This window comes from Scardinius erythrophthalmus (assembly GCF_964197995.2).
Source record: "Scardinius erythrophthalmus genome assembly, chromosome: 15".
NCBI classification, from domain to species: Eukaryota; Metazoa; Chordata; class Actinopteri; order Cypriniformes; family Leuciscidae; genus Scardinius; species Scardinius erythrophthalmus.
Window position 1 is genome coordinate 17175183 of NC_138235.1, and position 19021 is coordinate 17194203.

Here is a 19021-nt window from a genome sequence, read left to right on the forward strand (position 1 = left end):
TTCAAAAGCCGATCTCACATAATGTGAGTGATGTGACTAGTCGTCAGATTTATCATGTTTTAGTGTAATTTTGAGAATGATCCATGTACCTTCTAATGTTTAATGATAATGTTTTCTAGTTTTTGACTTCATTTATTACATATTCGACCCTTCTCATGCCTTCTCATTCCCTAGCCTAAGTATTTGGCAGACCGCCTGTTTTATATAGCTAACCAACTCTCTAAATTTGTGTGCCGAAGCTGCGCGACGCACTGGACAGTGCAGAGAGAACCCATAAGCTACATTGTAGTGAAGCACAGAGCAGAACCGATTCAAGGGTAGACTATGATGACATAACACTTTGAATAAATAGTTTTTTTATATATTTATTCATACATCTATCTGTGTATGTAGATGTATGCATGAAGATGTATTCATACATACATACATCTTATTCATACATCTTTACACATCTATCACTGTCAGAAATTAATTTAGCCAAATACCTAGATTTTTTTTAATACATTTTGAATACAGAAATATGAAATAAATTACAAGATGAAAAGATTATGAAATATCGTAAACAAAATATAGTAAACAAACAATAGGATAAATAATGTAATAATAATAATAAAATAAATATAAATTATTTCCATGTTTTTTTTTGTAAATACTGTAATTATAAGCAGAATAATTGACTCCGGTCCGTTGAATTATTAGAAAATAATGCACACTCAAGGTGTTTCTTGTTTAAGATCAGAAACAGAAATGACTACGTTTGAAAATAACAAATAAACAGCAAGTAACACATTGAAAAAAAAAAATATTTTAAAGTAGAAAGACTGAAATCGAATCTGAATCGATTCACTCGAAACGCTGATTCATTCAGTAGTCTAATAATTAAAGATTGTATGGCTGGTGAATCACTTAACCTATTTGTTCAAAGACTCGTATTCATTCAGGAATGATCCACCCTAACTCTGTGCGCCTATATGGGCCCTGTCCCAAATGGCACACTTCATGTGCACTCTCGGTCTTGTGGGTTTACAATGGCTACCGCGTGCGCGTGTCCATTAAGTCCGTGAGACCACAGTGTGTCCCATTTGTCATTTTTAGATCTCAGAAGGGTGCTCGCGAGTGCCCCCATGTGGTCGATTTGCACCCTTGATACGCACTTTTGCCGAGCCCACACTGACGCGGATTCCGCAGCAGACTTCTTCCCGACAGTCAAAGTGGCATTACGTCACGAAAGTGTGGACTCGGAGGAAGGCCGCGAGTGCTTAGGGTTCCATTTGGGACAGGGCCATGCTGCGAGTCGCACAATGATCTGTGACTTTGCTTAGTAAAGAAGTTTAGCTGGTAAAGTTTAAAGTTTAGCTGGTTTGAGTGACTTTTAAACTCAGTGTTAATGAAATAAACTCAGTGTATTGCTAAAAAAAACAGTTAGACTACCGCACTTCACTACAATTTAAATAAATTTGAGTTTGAGTAACCCCAGAGTGCAGTCTGGATGTGTCGCCCCGCCAACACCCGATTTTATTGGTTTATAATACAGCAATCTTATTGGCGTAGACGCTTGAGGCATGAGTATGCGCATTCCTTCATGTACGAGGTTATGAATTATCTACTATGCTGTTTGACCGCACTACAGAAATATTAAAGAGCATCTTCGGAACCCGAAGATGCGTGCACTGAAGGAACCGCACCAGCTCTGAGTCTCACCCGGTTCTTACTTCGTATCGCCATCATATCGCCGGGACGATAATCCTCCGATATGAAGTGAACGCTACACACGACCGCGTTTTCCGAAGCATACGCGGAAGAGAAATCCCGTCTCTTCACCTGCACAAACCGCACCCAGGCACGAAAGATAGCACCGTCCTTTTTCTTGTTAGGAAACCGGTGGACTCGATGTCCTGACAGGCTGGAGTTTTTGCAAGCTCCACAAACACAAAAACTTACCATGACGATGATAAATTGAAATACAAAAACTACTGAAAACACACTGACTCACGACCGCTCTTACTGAATACCAACCTACTCTGCACTGAGCTGCGGCAGAGCACAGCACACATCTTCCTCGTGTGACGTAAAATGACGCGATGTTGAAAAAAAAGCGGTTTGTACGAGCAGTCAAAGAAAAGCTCACTTTATCTACTAAATTGGTGTCCTTATGTTGTTTTAAAACATTTTAAATCCTGCATTATCTTTTCATATGGTATTTTCATACATGGTTATATATTCATTTAGATTTTTTTTTTACCTGCAAGATCCTCTTTAAGTGATAACCAGGACGATTTCAGTAACGATCAATTGGATGATGTTTTGATGAATTCACACGAATCAAGTTAGATGAAGTTACTGTCAAAATTTATTTGTAAATCGCTCATTTCACATCGTTTCAAAGCAGCTTTACAAAGTCATATTGTATTGTAAGCTTTAATATTGAGCAGTTTTAGGGCTGGGCAATATCACGAAGTATGTTGCTGATATAAATTATACACTTTGATATTTAGCCTAGCTATATTATATTTAAAGGGACAGTAAGTGGGATTTTCTCCCATCTAGTGGTGAAATTGTATTTTGCAATCAAATGAATAGTGCTCTCTAGCGCCTCGCATTTTCAAATGTGTGTTGCATCTACGGTAGCCATTATGTACCAAAAAGCTATGACAGGATGTCCTCTAATAGCACTTCATCGAGTTTTCCTTCGGGTGAACTTTGTTATTTCAAACAAACTACAACTTGACACAACGAACAAACGAATGTTACAGTTTTGAACAAACAAAACTTACAACCTTGTTTATAGGGCCTTCTCTACTTTACTCAATAGTAGAGATACTACTTTGATACTATACCTTGAAATGTGCTGGGGTTTTTTTATTTAATTTTTGATGTGCACAAATAAATGACAGGTACCATAAGATTATCTACTTCCTGTTCCTTTTTTTTTTCTTCGTTCATGCATGTTACAAATGCATGCATGCATGAATGAATGAATGAATGAATGAAACATTTATGTATGACTTGAGCAATAAATAAATAAATAAATAAATAAATAAATAAATAAATAAATAAATGTATCAATTTTCAATACCACAGGGAAGAACTTATAGGCCTACTGTTATATAGATATTTTTATTTTCTTATTTTTTTTGTCCATCCATTTAAAATCTAGGAAATAATTACTTTCTTCTGAAGAGATCACTTTACATAATGACATATTCAATTAAGGCTTTTTATTCATATATCATTCACCTAAATGTTTGCTCACTCAGTGTATGGGATAATTATTGGGATAATAATTGGGATAATGTGATAATTGGGATAATGTTGTTATAATTGCACAAGATAGTTTGTTTTTACTATATTTTATGTAGCCTAATAATTTCACAGTAAATCTCCAAATTAATGTAGAAACATCATAAAGACAGTAGCCTATATTTCAAATAATTGTTTAATGGCATATTTTTATGAATGAAGTGTTATTTGATTCTGATGTCACTGCTGCACTGTCACATGTGGATCCCACACGCGTCCCATTTTCTCACAACTCTTAACGTTCATTTAAGACTTTATTTAACTAATTTAAGACTGCTCTCATGCGGATACTCAAAGCGAAAGCGCGAAAGAGAAGTCGAGTCTGGATGCTTGTCAGCATCACAGGACAGCGCATTCTCTTTTGTATTTTCTCGCTTGCATGGTTAGAAGCATTTGCATGAAGAAGAACGTGATTATATAATGTAACGCTATAGCCAAAGTATGACAGAAAAAAAAATGCTGCTTTAATTGCGTTAAATATTTGTAACATGTTAAAGTTAAAAACATTAATCGCACGCATTGCGTTGACAGCAGCACGGACATAGCATAGTTTATGTGAATACGCGGCAAGACGGACGTTGTGACAATGTTTTCGTGTGTATTTGACTGTAAGCGCATCAGGGTGGGAGACATATAAGCCTGAAAAAAGTTTTTATTTTTTACTTCAAATATTAGGCAAAAAAAATATTGAGTTGTGTTGTACTGACTCTTGCATTTCCCACAATATATGTGGTCTTTTAGATTTTGTATTTGAAATTGGATTTATTCACCAATTTGTTGCATTCGTGCCTAAAATTGTCATATGGTGTGACATAAAAGTTATTCTATATAAAATGAAAATGGGATATACTCTCCCTAAGTAACTAACTTCAACATAAATTGTTTTCATTACTATCTTAAGATTTAACATTTCTTTTATGCAGATTCATTAGATTTTGTATTGTTTTTCTAAACCATCATGCAAAGTAAGTCATCTCTCCTCAGCCTTTCCAGATATTTTAGATTAATTATGTTAAATCCGGTTATAAATCTATGAAAATGCTTGTGACTCTTGCTGATACTATTTCTCTTGTGTTCCGTTGACTTTTTTATGATTTATAATTAAGAAAGTATTTTTACTGGCACAATTCTGAATGTCACACCAAATTATATAGTGTCACGCTATATGATTAACTGCACCACTCCACAATTTGTCAATGCAAAAAACTGTATTTTATTTGCATTCAACATTCAATTAATTCAATTCAGTTAACATTAATCAAAAAACATACTAACATTGTTTTAAAACTTTTAAAACGATAAGAAACTCATAAATACACTCACCTAAAGGATTATTAGGAACACCTGTTCAATTTCTCATTAATGCAATTATCTAATCAACCAATCACATGGCAGTTGCTTCAATGCATTTAGGGGTGTGGTCCTGGTCAAGACAATCTCCTGAACTCCAAACTGAATGTCAGAATGGGAAAGAAAGGTGATTTAAGCAATTTTGAGCGTGGCATGGTTGTTGGTGCCAGACGGACCGGTCTGAGTATTTCACAATCTCCTCAGTTACCGGGATTTTCACGCACAACCATTTCTAGGGTTTACAAAGAATGGTGTGAAAAGGGAAAAACATCCAGTATGCGGCAGTCCTGTGGGCGAAAATGCCTTGTTGATGCTAGAGGTCAGAGGATAATGGGCCGACTGATTCAAGCTGATAGAAGAGCAACTTTGACTGAAATAACCACTCGTTACAACCGAGGTATGCAGCAAAGCATTTGTGAAGCCACAACACGCACAACCTTGAGGCGGATGGGCTACAACAGCAGAAGACCCCACCGGGTACCACTCATCTCCACTACAAATAGGAAAAAGAGGCTACAATTTGCACAAGCTCATCAAAATTGGACTGTTGAAGACTGGAAAAATGTTGCCTGGTCTGATGAGTCTCGATTTCTGTTGAGACATTCAGATGGTAGAGTCAGAATTTGGCGTAAACTGAATGAGAACATGGATCCATCATGCCTTGTTACCACTGTGCAGGCTGGTGGTGGTGGTGTAATGGTGTGGGGGATGTTTTCTTGGCACACTTTAGGCCCCTTAGTGCCAATTGGGCATCGTTTAAATGCCACAGCCTACCTGAGCATTGTTTCTGACCATGTCCATCCCTTTATGACCACCATGTACCCATCCTCTGATGGCTACTTCCAGCAGGATAATGCACCATGTCACAAAGCTCGAAATCATTTCAAATTGGTTTCTTGAACATGACAATGAGTTCACTGTACTAAAATGGCCCCCACAGTCACCAGATCTCAACCCAATAGAGCATCTTTGGGATGTGGTGGAACGGGAGCTTCGTGCCCTGGATGTGCATCCCACAAATCTCCATCAACTGCAAGATGCTATCCTATCAATATGGGCCAACATTTCTAAAGAATGCTTTCAGCACCTTGTTGATTCAATGCCACGTAGAATTAAGGCAGTTCTGAAGGCGAAAGGGGGTCAAACACAGTATTAGTATGGTGTTCCTAATAATCCTTTAGGTGAGTGTATGAGTAAATCAAACACCATCTCACTTCAAGAACATTAAATTAAGTATAAAATTTAAAAGAAATACATTAATTGTATAGGTAATTTAATGTTCACTATTAAACATTCACTATTATCATTGAATATGTTTTGAATAGTTATTTATTTATCATTAAAAAAGGTGCATGTAATATTGTGTGACAAATATATCATATGGTGTGACTTAGAAAAACAGTCACACCATATGATACCGTGTCACACCATATGACGTTTTGTTCAGTTAAGATAATCTCTTGGTTAACTAAAAACAGCTAGCTTATACTTAGCATGAAAATTGCCACATGGCAGGAATGATTTTTAAGAATTAATAAGTAAAATTCGTATAAAAGTGTTTCATTTTTATGTAAATAATGTCACACCATAAGACACAAAAAACTGACCACTAGTGAGCATATCAGATACAGAGCTTTTTAATTAAAAATTAAAAAGCCAGAACTCAACTCTTGACCTTGCAAACCACTCCAGAGATGGCACTGCAACTTCCTGGTTGAGTGTGGACCTCTTCATCATAATGATGTCCAAATTATTGCCCGTTCAAAATATAGATTGCAGTGTCACACCATATGACGCCCATTTTACGGACAAAATGTATTTGGCCAGAACTTGCTTTAAAATCATACACAGACATCAACACTTTCTGTGTCTGTTGAAATGGCCTAATTCTGTTACTTAAACTGTACATCTATCAATTATTTATACTTTGCTGATATATATTGTCATATTAGTAAGGTCACACATATCCCGGACAGTCACACCACATGACAATTTTGATGTTTAGATAAAAATTTGAAGTAGAGGTCTTTATACACCAACTACAGCTATGGTATGCTGTAATAATATCTTGTCAGAGGAACAACATGAAGATATATATTTTTAACAAATATCCATTTTTATTAGGTTATGACATCATGGACGGGTAGAATTGCATGTCATGTCTCCCACCCATCAATGAAAAATAGGCAGCTTTATGTGGACGCACTGGGAATAAGGCACGGGAATAAAATCACACGCAAGCGCAACCTCCGCAATTCAACGCCGAAAACTTATGATTTGCATTTTTATTATAAATTTGTGCGCATTATTTGTTGTTATTAGAGACTTCCGACGATCCGAGATTGATGGTAAAAATTGTTTTTTTACACAGCACCCCTGCTCTCGCCAGAAGCACCCCAGGGTGTCGCGTCACCCCGCTGGGAAACGCCTGTCTATATAGGCTAATAAAAAAATAAAAATAAAAAGCCTGCAATTAAGACCTTAACATTGACTTACCTGTCGAGAAGAAAGCAGCCAACTTCAGCGTCTCTTTTGAAAGCTTTCTCCTGCATTAGCTATCCCGACATTATTGTTTTTGTAATCTCCGATCACGTTTCCTTTTACGGTCTTATTGTGGAGTTTTTCGACTAAGAGGACTCGTTATCCTGTGACTTAACCGTGCAGTGCAGCCTTTAAACTTGCCGGGGCAGTGACAAAAGCGCCTCTCACTGCTCTGCTCCGTTTCTGCTGGTTTCAGTCAGGTGACCCGGGCTCTGAACGAAAACGCGTTGTGGAAACGCGTTGGCCTAGTACTTTTTGTCCCTCTCTGCTATTATAGTTTTTTTAAGATGGCGGAACTACATGGAAGCCTCCGTGGACCTACCCTTACCATGTATAAAGACAATAAATTCTTCGTTTACGAGGATAAGTCAGATCATTGGCAGAGGTACAGTATTTGTACACCATTGAGGACATATTTATGAATAAAAATATTGATTTTAGATAATAAAATACCTAAAAAGTTACTTATTGTCCCTTTAATAATTTACCAGCAGATAAGTTAGTGTCACTTTTAGTGGGCAATGAGCATGACTTACTGCCATTGCAAAGGGGAGATATTATATGGGCTGATATAGACAATATTTTCCGCAAGTCATGCAGGGCTCCATAATTTTAAATAATTCGTTTATGCTTCTTAATTTTTCCATTAGGCTCATTGAATAAACAAACTCGATATTTTACACAAAATTATAACAATTCACTGTATTTCAGTAAGACATCGGATAAATCCGAAAATGTGTTTTGTTTTATTTTAGCTACTGTGACAAATAAGACAAAAATAGGCTACCAAATAGCCTACAAGCCCTGGCCATTGGGTTTTGTGCGTGCTGGGAATACAAATTTATTTGTTATGGTTATGCAGCTATAGTCTATATGTGAGTGTTAATATTTTAAAGTATTTTTATCCCATATATACGCAGATTAAAACATGAACGTTGTGGGGGTGGATAAATAAATAATTGGATTTTGAATAGCCTACCTGATGTCACAGTCACAGATAGTTGTACATGTTAACCAGTTGACACTTATTAGAAAACATGAATCTTTAAAAACTATAACGTAGGGCTTTACAGAACCAATATATAAGCCCTCACATTTTATTAACAGGTAAACGACAAGGAAACATGAGTTTGCCAATAAACATTTTATTTGCACTCTGTACCAAATAATGCAAGCATTGGACAACAAATCTCGTTAATAAAAGTCTCTAATAAAGTGTCTTTAATACAGTGAATTGTCATCTTATGCGTAAAATCCCATGTTTGTTCTCATCTACCGATCTTTATGGAAATTTGAAGAAGCCAAGTGAACCAAGGTGCTGTCACCAAGCGTGCTTTTTTTAAACAATAACTTCATCTCTTCCGTGTCTTAAGTACAAAAAAACATTAGCCAGTATATCTGTTCTAAAATTACCATGGTAAAACAATAAGATACAATTAAAGTTAGCATTTAATATTTCTTTAATATGGCCAAATCATTCACAAAATCGTACATAAAGAATGCGCATGCTCAGACCTGATAAAAAAAAGTTAATCAAAGTTGTCCTAAGACAAGAATAGGTATTGTACAAAATTCATAACTTTGATGAAAGGTTTTGATCCACTTCAAATGTTGACCACTGTAGATTAAATAATAAAAATAAAAAAACTGAGAAAGAACAGCATGGCTTGATCTTCACTGTAAATACATTCTCTCCGCGCTGTCCAGTGTGTTGCGCAGCTTCGGCACACAGATTTTGAGAGTTGGTCAGCTAAATAAAAGGGGTAGTTATGAGAGCAGATGCCACGTAAATGATTTAATACGATAAATTAGTAGGCTATTTCATGCCATTCAAATTTATGTGTAGTGTACACAGAAGAAAGCTCTAGGCTCTGCCCCGGTACGGTTTGTGTCGATCCATTTATTAGTCTGGCTCTGAAGAGAAAGAGATTAAAGTTGCAATAAACTCTGTAATAATCCATTCAACTGTATCAGATGACTATTATTCTGGTGCGCAAAACAGAGAAAGAACTGATGAAAGCTTGGCTTAATTGATGTTTGGTTGACCAATCAGCGGAAAGGGTGTTTTATTCCTGCCCATGTAGAAATCGAATATTCAAGCTGTTTATACATTTTGTTTTTTATTGTTTTTCCATTTGACGGATTAGAAGTGTGATTAAAGACAAAAAATAAAATATGAAACAATGACGCAAGATTTGTTTGTTCCGTTTAGAAGTCAAAAACGAGATAAATTATCCAAAGGTACACGGACCGAGAATGATATTTTGAGTTTTATTATTTTCTTAGACAGGTGAAATTACTGAAGAAAGCCTGGAAACAGATACATTCACTCTTATCTTCTGTCTGATATGCTGAAAACTGTAATGTTTCTTTGTGCATTAGTGACAAATAATGCAATGGCTTGAGCTCAGAGAAATTCAGGTCAGTAGTAGGCCTAGTTTGCATCCCTGGAAATTAATGTCAGTCATTAAACTTTTTTCTTTCTTTTTTTTTTTTTTTAATAGTAACCAGTCGGCAAATATTGATGTATTGTCTCGGCGTGTTCAGCTGCTTATCTTAATACCACAGCTCAGATTCTTCAAGCATCAAAAAGTGTTGCGCTGCTCAGTTTCTGTGGACAGTAAATCCAGCCTTCTTCGATTTGATTGGCTATCAAACATTTCGACTTTGACGAGCCGCTGCACTGAGACTGAGCACGCTAAATTTTTGACATAAGTGGGCCACGCTGGCCATTCGTCTGGGCTGACAGAAAGATAGGCTATGTTCATTTTCTATAATTTGTTCTTTATACATACATTTATGTAGCAATGGACCAGCTCAAGTCGTACAGCGACCAACCGGTGAACCAGATGCCCAGTCTGCCCCTGCTAGGAGTGTGTCCAATCAGAACATATGAACCAGAAATGTGTGCCTGGATACGTTTCGCGCCGTGTGCCGATGACAGTGACTGTGCCAACAATGAGAAATGCTGCAACAATGGATGTGGACCGCAGTGTACGGCTCCAGTTACAGGTATTATATTATATTATATTATATTATATTATATTATATTATATTATATTATATTATATTATATTATATTATATTATATTATATTAGCTATATATAGCCTACTAAATTACATTACAAGATTACATTACATAACACTATGGAGCTGTAGAATGCTTGAATCTGATTGGTCCATATCACTTCGCCAAATGATTTCAGTAATTTCAAAGGTCCTTACAGCAACAACAGCAAAAGAACCAAAACCCACGACGACACTGACCAAGCAAATAAATATAGTAAACAATAGAATAAAAACAACAAATTATTTCCATGTTTTTTTGTAAATAATGTAATTATAAGCAAAATAATTGACTCAGGTCCATTGAATTATTAGAAAATAGTGGACACTCAAGGTGTTTCTTGCTTTAGATCAAAAAACAGTTTTAGATCAGAAATGGCTAGTGAAGTTCAAAAATAATTAAAAAAAGAAACAGCAAGTTACATATTGAATAAAACATTATAAAGTAGAAAGACTGAAATAGTTATTTTGTAAAACGTATTCCAATATTTTATACAACTTCCAAAAACCTTTTTTACAGTGAGAAAAATTCATTCAGCATTCAGTGATTTGGCTTTCGCTCTGTCATGTGTCTGTATTACAGCAAACCCAGGAGTGTGTCCAATCAGAAAATATGAACCAAGAAAGTGTGCCCGGATACGTTTCGCGTCTTGTGACGATGACAGTGACTGTGCCAACAATGAGAAATGCTGCAACAATGGATGTGGACTTCAGTGTATGGCTCCAGTTACAGGTATTTTTATATATTATATTATATTATATTATATTATATTATATTATATTATATTATATTATATTATATTATATTATATTATATTATATTATATTATATTATATTATATTATATTGCTAAAAAGTGTCCCTGGACTTTCTGGCACAGAGCGGCCCACCACAATCGGTCCACAACAAATCACACCATAAACCCACCAGCTCATTATGCACAGAGCAATTTTTAACAGCACTTACTAAAATAAAAATATAACACAATACAAAAATATAAATGCTATTTAATTTTTTTTTTTTTGATTGAAATGCTTATCATTAACATTAATGAATAATATAAATGTGTCTTTGGTGTATATGGCAAATAGTATATGCTCTGGTATGGTCTAGAACAGTGTTTCCCAACCTTTTTTCAGTCACCCTTTTGAAACTTGTGGCAACCTACACTAGTTTTGTCACGATACTAATTTGATGCGATACCTTGAAATGTATACATTTTCAATACCACAGGGAAGAACTGCCTAATGTCATATAGATATTTTTAATATTATCTCTTTTTTTTGTCCATCCATTGAAAGTCTAGGAATTTATTCTGAAGAGATCACTTTATATGATGACATATTTGATTAAAGGAACCGTATGTAAGACATGTATTTCAATTAATCATAAAATGGCCCTGATATGTCACTAGACATTAAGAAATCATGTTCATTTCAAATACTTATATCACTGACAACAGTAGTCCGGCCAGGATATTGTCATTTAAAAATGAAGTTGCAGCCCTCAACTGATGTTGATGTTGTCATGTTGTGTTTTGGCCTGATGCGCCACCCTCCACCTATCTACTAATCACGAAGTCAGTTTTCAGTTTCATACACTGTTCTACAGTAATTTGAAAGTGATTGCAGTACCAGTTTTGGCCACAATATTACATACAGTTCTTTTAAAGGTCCCGTTCTATGCCCCTTTTCACAAGATGTAAAATAAGTCTCTGATGTCCCCAGAGTGTGTATGTGAAGTTTGAGCTCAAAATACCCAACAGATCATTTTTTACAGCATGTTTAAATTGACATTTTTTGGGGCTCAGAAAAACGAGCCGTTTCAGTGTGTCCCCTTTAAATGCAAATGAGCTGCTGCTGGACGACACAGGGGGCGGAGCTTCATGAGCTCGTGCTCAGTCTGTCAGGAAAAATTCATCTCACGGAATGATGATAATATCAGAAACTCTCAGTAACGGCGTTCATTTCGAGTCGGACAATAATGCCTACAGAGTCAGATTGCTGTATAGAGATGAAACAGGTTTGGTTTAGTAGTTTAATTACGGTTATTATAACGTATTTGTCATCTGCTTGTAGGCTATGTATCCATTATTTATTAATAGCCTACAAGTCTGCTGTCTGAATGATGATCAAACATGTACTGATGAGTATAATAAAGTTTATTGGACATCACACAAAAGATGAAGCGTCAGTTTTACTTCAGAAAATCACGTAAGAGCTGAGTAAACACAGTAGCCTAAGTTATAAGAAGTGCGCAAGTAGCCAGTAGAGTTGAGGGAGCATTCCTGTGGGCGGAGGTTAGTCAAGAAACGGTTCTGGTGATGTCACTAATGCAGGAAGTAGAGGGGTGTAGTCCAATCGAGCCGTTTTTTGTAGTCAACTTCTGTTAAATAAAATATCTCGCTTGGCATTGAACTTTTGAGCTTTATAATTTTACAGATATTATTTATGCTCTAACAGCAACATTACACACTAACTAAAGTTTGAAACATGGAATCGCATGCAACGGGACCTTTAAAGGAGAACTCTGGTCAATTTTAACATTGGGCTCATTTTTTTGTACATTTGGAGTGCTGTCAATACAGAGAACAACAACAAAAATCGGTGTTGCCTACACCGAGTTATTCTATTTTTAAAATTTGCACCCTGTTGACTTCAATGGGGCAAGTACTAAACCTGCTTTTAGCCTCTTAAAGCTAGGGTAGGCAATCCTGTAGAGCTAGCCAGATTTGAAAGTGGCACCTCTTCTAAGCTCCGCCCCCTCCTGTCAGTGCTCCGTCCAAAGCCACGCCCCCCCACAAACATGAACGCGCATCCACATTTGGAGTCAGCTGCACTTCACAGGAAAGCCGAGTACTTCAGCACATTATGGGCATCAACCAAACTACGTCATGTCTCATTCACCTGTAAGTAAACTATATTATTATTAAAATGAATGCAAAAAAAAAAAAAAAAAAAACATGGCTATTGTTAGTAATGTTACTCGCAGTTTTCAGGCTAACGTTACACGTTTGGTGTTGTATGAACTCGGAAATGTAGCTACGTCTCTTTGGATAAAAGCGTCTGCTAAAGTAAATGTAAAAAATTAACGTTTTGTTTTGTTACTATCACTGGCAAACGTGAATTTTATGTTTTTATAAATCTTCGTTATTTTGGTTGTTAGAGCTTCCACGACGAGAGCATTGGATCTGATTGGGCTAATACAAGCTACAACAGTAACTACGTTGCCTAACATAACATATATCATGGAAATAACAAATCCCCCCGAAGCAAAACAAATAATTACCTGTCCAGCAGAAAGACCGCAACCTCGGCATCGCTTTTTAGGCCCTTCAGCTTCCTTAGTTGTCTCTAGCGTTCAAAGGATGAACCGATGTTGACCCGAGTTTGTCCTCTGGCTTTATCAAGCGCCAGTTTCGTTGCAGCCTTTTCTGCCTCAGACTTTCTTTTTTTTTTTCAGACTTTCTTTTTTTTCTTTTTTTTTTCTTTGGTGTATATGGCAAATAGTATATGCTCTGGTATGGTCTAGAACAGTGTTTCCCAACCTTTTTTCAGTCACCCTTTTGAAACTTGTGGCAACCTACAGTAGTTTTGTCTTTTTGTCAGGGCGAGTAGTTACAAGCAAAGCTGGTATTGGTAATTTTGGCTGCATTTTATCTGCCATTGTGCCGCAAACTCCTGCTTAGTCGGTGTAGTGAGCTATATGTTTCCGGAAACGGTGACATGTGATGAGCGCACGTAGGGCAGCGCACGCAGTGGGGCGCGGGCACGAGACATGAAGGCATCTGATTGGTTCTTTACATTCGCACCGAATGGCAGTGATTGGTCAGAGTTTTTACTGTCCTGCAGCTGCTACAGAGGTCAGATTTTTTTAATTCCTTTTTCTGAACACATAATGTATTGACTACTATCAGAATGGAAGGACCATTTCACCCAGTATAAAAAAAAATGCTTCTGAACAGGATCGCCTACCCTAGCTTTAACATCCTTGATGTGTCATTACAAGTGCACAGCCAATGTGAGTGATTCCTTCTGAGTGAACACGAGTGAGTCTGACTGCAGTAGATGTGAAAGATATGTATAAAAATGATGTTATTTAAGCCAGCGCAAATACCTTTGTTTACATCCTGTTTTTCGGTTGAAGTCCAAAGTAGTCGATTGCCGAGTTCACGCGCGTGATCATAGGTATTAAACCTATGCGTGTGAACTCTGCAATCGACTACTTTGGACTTCAACTGAAAAACAGGATGTAAACAGGTATTTGCGCTGGCTTAAATAACATCATTTTTATACATATCTTTCACATCTACTGCAGTCAGATTCACTCGTGTTCACTCTGAAGGAATCACTCACATTTTCTGTGCACTTGTAATGACACATCAAGGATGTTAAGAGGCTAAAAGCAGGTTTAGTACTTGACCCATTGAAGTCAACAGGGTGCAAATTTTAAAAATAGAATAACTCGGTGTAGGCAACACCGATTTTTGTTGTTGTTCTCTGTATTGACAGCACTCCAAATGTACAAAAAAATTAGCTCAATGTTAAAATTGACCGGAGTTCTCCTTTAAGGCTTTTATTCATATATAAACATTGTTCAATTACCATTGCAAATCTCACCTAAATATTTGTTTACTGTGGTTTGTGTTTTTATATGGGGATCATTTTGTTATAATTGCTCAAGATAGCTTGTTTTAATATATTTTTTTAATGTAGTAATTTCACAGTTAATCTTCAAATTAATGTAGAAACAAACAACATAAAGACAGTATATTTTAAATAATTGTTTAAAGGGATACTCCACTTTAAAATGAAAATTCTGTCATCATATACTCACCCTCATGTTGTTTCAAACCTGTATGAATTTCTTTCTTCTGCTGAACAGAAAGAAAGATATTTAGAAGAATGTCAGTAAACAGACAGTTTCTGGTCTCATTGACTTCCATAGTTTTTTTTTTTCCTACAATGGAAGTCAATGGGACCAGAAACTGTCTGTTTACTGACATTCTTCTAAATATCTTTCTTTCTGTTCAGCAGAAGAAAGAAATTCATACAGGTTTGAAACAACATGAGGGTGAGTAAATGATGACAGAATTTTCATTTTAAAGTGGAGTATCCCTTTAATTGCATCTTTTTATGAATGAAGGCCAGTATCACTGATACCAATACTGATACTGATGTCTTCAGTTATTTATTTATTTTGAATTTTAAACATTATTATCGCCATTCAACACTACAGTAGCCTATAATTGAAAGCTATAAATTTTAACATTTATTTGGCTCCAAAAAATATAACAACTTTTAATTTAAGTGAACTTAAAACAATCCTCACATAGTCCATAATAAATGTCATATTTAACTGTACCCTTCCTACCTAACAGGTAGGAAATACACAGAAATTTAATGAAGTTATCAAATACTTCACAGTCTTCACTGCATAAATTATAAATTAAATATAGATTAATCCTTATTAAAGCTACAAGCGTTCTTTAGTCAAGAGCAGTGAGTGATTTTCTCTGTTACCTGCATGTGCTCTTTGATGCTGTCACGGCTGCACATGTGGAGCACGCGGCCCATTTTCTCACAACTCTTTGCGTTCCTTTAGGACTTATTTAACTAATTTAAGACTGCTCTTATGAGGATACTCAACAAAACGGACATTTTGGCATAATTGTGTGTTATTATTCGTTCAAGCGCGAAAGAGAACTCGATTCTGGCACGCATCTATCTGTGTGCCCTGTGTGTGAAAGGACATTCACGGGCAGCGCGTTCTCTTTTATCTTTTCGCGCTTGCATGGTTTAAAAGCATTTGCATGAATAAGAACATGATCAACGCTAGCCAAAAGATGACAGAAAAAACGGATGTTGCGTTAATAACACGTTGATCTGAAAAACATGACTCCACATACCGTTGACAGCACGTACATAACCGGACATGGAAAACATACAATTTGCATTTTTATTATAAATTTATGTGCGTAATTTGTTGTTATTAGAGACATCCGAGATTGATACACCTTTTTAAATTTTTTTTTTACACATTTTAGAAATGTAAAAATGTTTGATGGCATTTTTACAGGACACCCCTTCTCCCGCCAGCCACCCTGGTTGGGAAACGCTGGTTTTGAACAGGAGTTTTCAATCCTGGTTCTCATAGAGACCCACCAATCTGCACTTTTTATATGTCTCTCTATCTGACAGTCTTAGAACAGTTCTCATCTAATGAGCTGATGAATGCTTGAATCTGACTGGTTGACGAAGATTCTAAGGTGTGCAATTATTTTCAGGGAAACGCACGGCTAAAGTAGATATACCACTTCGCCAAATTATTTCAGTTATTTCAACGGTTCTTACAGCAAATTATTTACTTGTTTTATTTACTTGTGAGAAAATAATGCACACCCGAGGTGTTGGTTGTTGTAAAACGTATTCCAATAATATACACAACTTATATTTTTTTTACATTGAAAAAAAAAAAAAAACATTCAGCATTCAATGATGTGTCTGTGTAACAGAAAAGCCAGGAGTGTGTCCAAGCACAAATCATGAAGCAGCAATGTGTTTCATGATGGGGTTAGTGCTGTGTGCCGATGACAGTGAGTGTCCCAAAAAGGAGAAATGCTGCGGCACTGCATGCGGTGGACGTCAGTGTACGGCTCCAGTTACAGGTATTATATTATATTATATATATATATATATATATATATATATATATATATATATTTTTTTTTTTTATTTTTTTATTTTTTTTATAAACTTTATTTCAGACCCAGAGGGATCCATAATACAATACAAAACACATACATAGTAATACACACACACACACAACCCCCCCCCCCCCAAAAAAAAAACAAAACAAGTAAAATAGGCCTTTCACAGTGTTCAGTGTCTAACATACAGACATGTACACCAATGGTTCCACAGTCAGGACGAAAATCTTACAGAACTTCGTCCAGGGTTAGCCAACACAGCAATTATGTCATTGTTTGGCTCAGACACCCTACCCATAAATCTATACATTAAGTTACGCAAGACAGCAGCACAGGTAGGTACCCCAGCACTAACAAACATGGCTTGCACTGGAGTCTCTTGGAACTCTTAGCAGCAGCCTCATGCTGTCATTATAAGCCACTGTGAGCTTTCTAATGCTACCTTGCTTATAACGGCACCACAGATAGGCAGTGTACAATGGTGTACAGTATGTTCTAAAGAGAGAGATCTTCACAGGGACAGAGCACATACTAAACTTACGACACAACATGTTCGCTTGCACATACAGCTTACGACGCTGCCTATAAATATCCTTGTCATCGGACAGGTCATTTGCAATAATATGGCCAAGATATGTAATATCTGTGCATACATCAAGTACAGTACCAGATAGATAAAAATCAGGAAAATGTGAATGTCTATCTTCTCTACTTCTTATAGTCATAATTTTACTCTTTTTTGGATTATACTTTATATCAAAATCTGCACCATACTGTGTGCATAGTCTCAAAAGCTGTTGTATACCAGCACTATATGGGCTAAAAATGACCAAGTCGTCAGCGTACATAAGGTGATTAATTAGTGAGTCACCAACCCTACAACCTGTACAAAAAGCATTTAAAATCATAGACAAATCATTTATATATACATTAAAAAGGAAAGGAGACAAAATTCCACCCTGGCGAACCCCATTGGTCACTTTAAAGGGAGCCGTTGTTACACTCCCCCATTTAACTCTCATTGTCTGATGAGAATACAAATAGACCAAGATTCTAATAAAAAAACCAGGGACCCCACTTTTAATCAATTTTAAAAACAATTTTTGATGATTAACACGCTCAAATGCTTTAGAAGCATCAATGAAGCACAAGAACATTGTGGAATTTTGTTTATTATATCTATCTAAAATTTCCTTTAGTGCAAAAATACATAAATCAGTACCATGCTTTCGTTTAAAACCAAATTGATTATCCGTAGACAGGACGTACCTCATATTATATTATATTATATTATATTATATTATATTATATTATATTATATTATATTATATTATATTACAGGTCTGTTGAATGCTTGAATCTGATTGGTTGACGAAGATTCTAAGGTGTGCAATTATTTTCAGGGAAACGCACGGCTAAAGTAGATCCAGGCAGGTCTTGACCGCGTTACGTGTCCATATAACTTCGCCAAATTATTTCAGTTATTTCATAGGTTCTTACAGCAAATTATTTACTTGTTTTTTGGAAATAATGATAAGCGGAATAATTGACTCCCCTTGCATTTTGAGAAAATAATGCACACCCGAGGTGTTCGTTGTTGTAAAACGTATTCCAATAATATATAAAACTTACAAATATATTTTTTTTACATAAAAAAAACAAAAACATTCAGCATTCAATGATATGGCTTCTCTGTCATGTGTCTGTATAACAGTAAAGCCAGGAGTGTGTCCAAACACAAATCAAGAAGCAGCAAAGTGTTTCATGATGGGTTTAGAGCTGTGTGCCCACGACAGTGACTGTGCCAACAATGAGAAATGCTGTGGCACTGCATGCGGTGGACGTCAGTGTGTGGCTCCAGTTACAGGTATATTATAATATAATATAATATAATTTGAATGCTTTAATCTGATTGGTTGATGAAGATTCTAAGGTGTGTAATTATTTTCAGGGCTAAAGTAGTTCCAGGCAGGTCTTGACCGCATTACATGTCCATATCACTTCACCAAATTATTTCAGTTATTTCAAAGGTCCTTACAGCAACAACAGCAAAA

General features: G+C 36.2%; 1 protein-coding gene across 5 annotated transcripts in view; it reads left to right on the forward strand.

The window, feature by feature from the left end:
- The window catches only part of LOC308702870 (uncharacterized protein), a 71830-nt gene that overhangs the window by 19221 nt on the left and 33588 nt on the right, over nucleotides 1-19021 (forward strand). For 3 of the 5 annotated variants that reach the window (XM_081386005.1, XM_081386007.1, XM_081386009.1), the window contains 4 exons: nucleotides 9997-10203; nucleotides 10842-10991; nucleotides 16773-16925; nucleotides 18682-18834. In XM_081386005.1, coding sequence (XP_081242131.1) covers nucleotides 9997-10203; nucleotides 10842-10991; nucleotides 16773-16925; nucleotides 18682-18834 — 663 coding nt within the window. The remainder of the gene's footprint in view (nucleotides 1-9996; nucleotides 10204-10841; nucleotides 10992-16772; nucleotides 16926-18681; nucleotides 18835-19021) is intronic. The other 2 variants (XM_081386006.1, XM_081386008.1) reach the window with 2 other exon arrangements.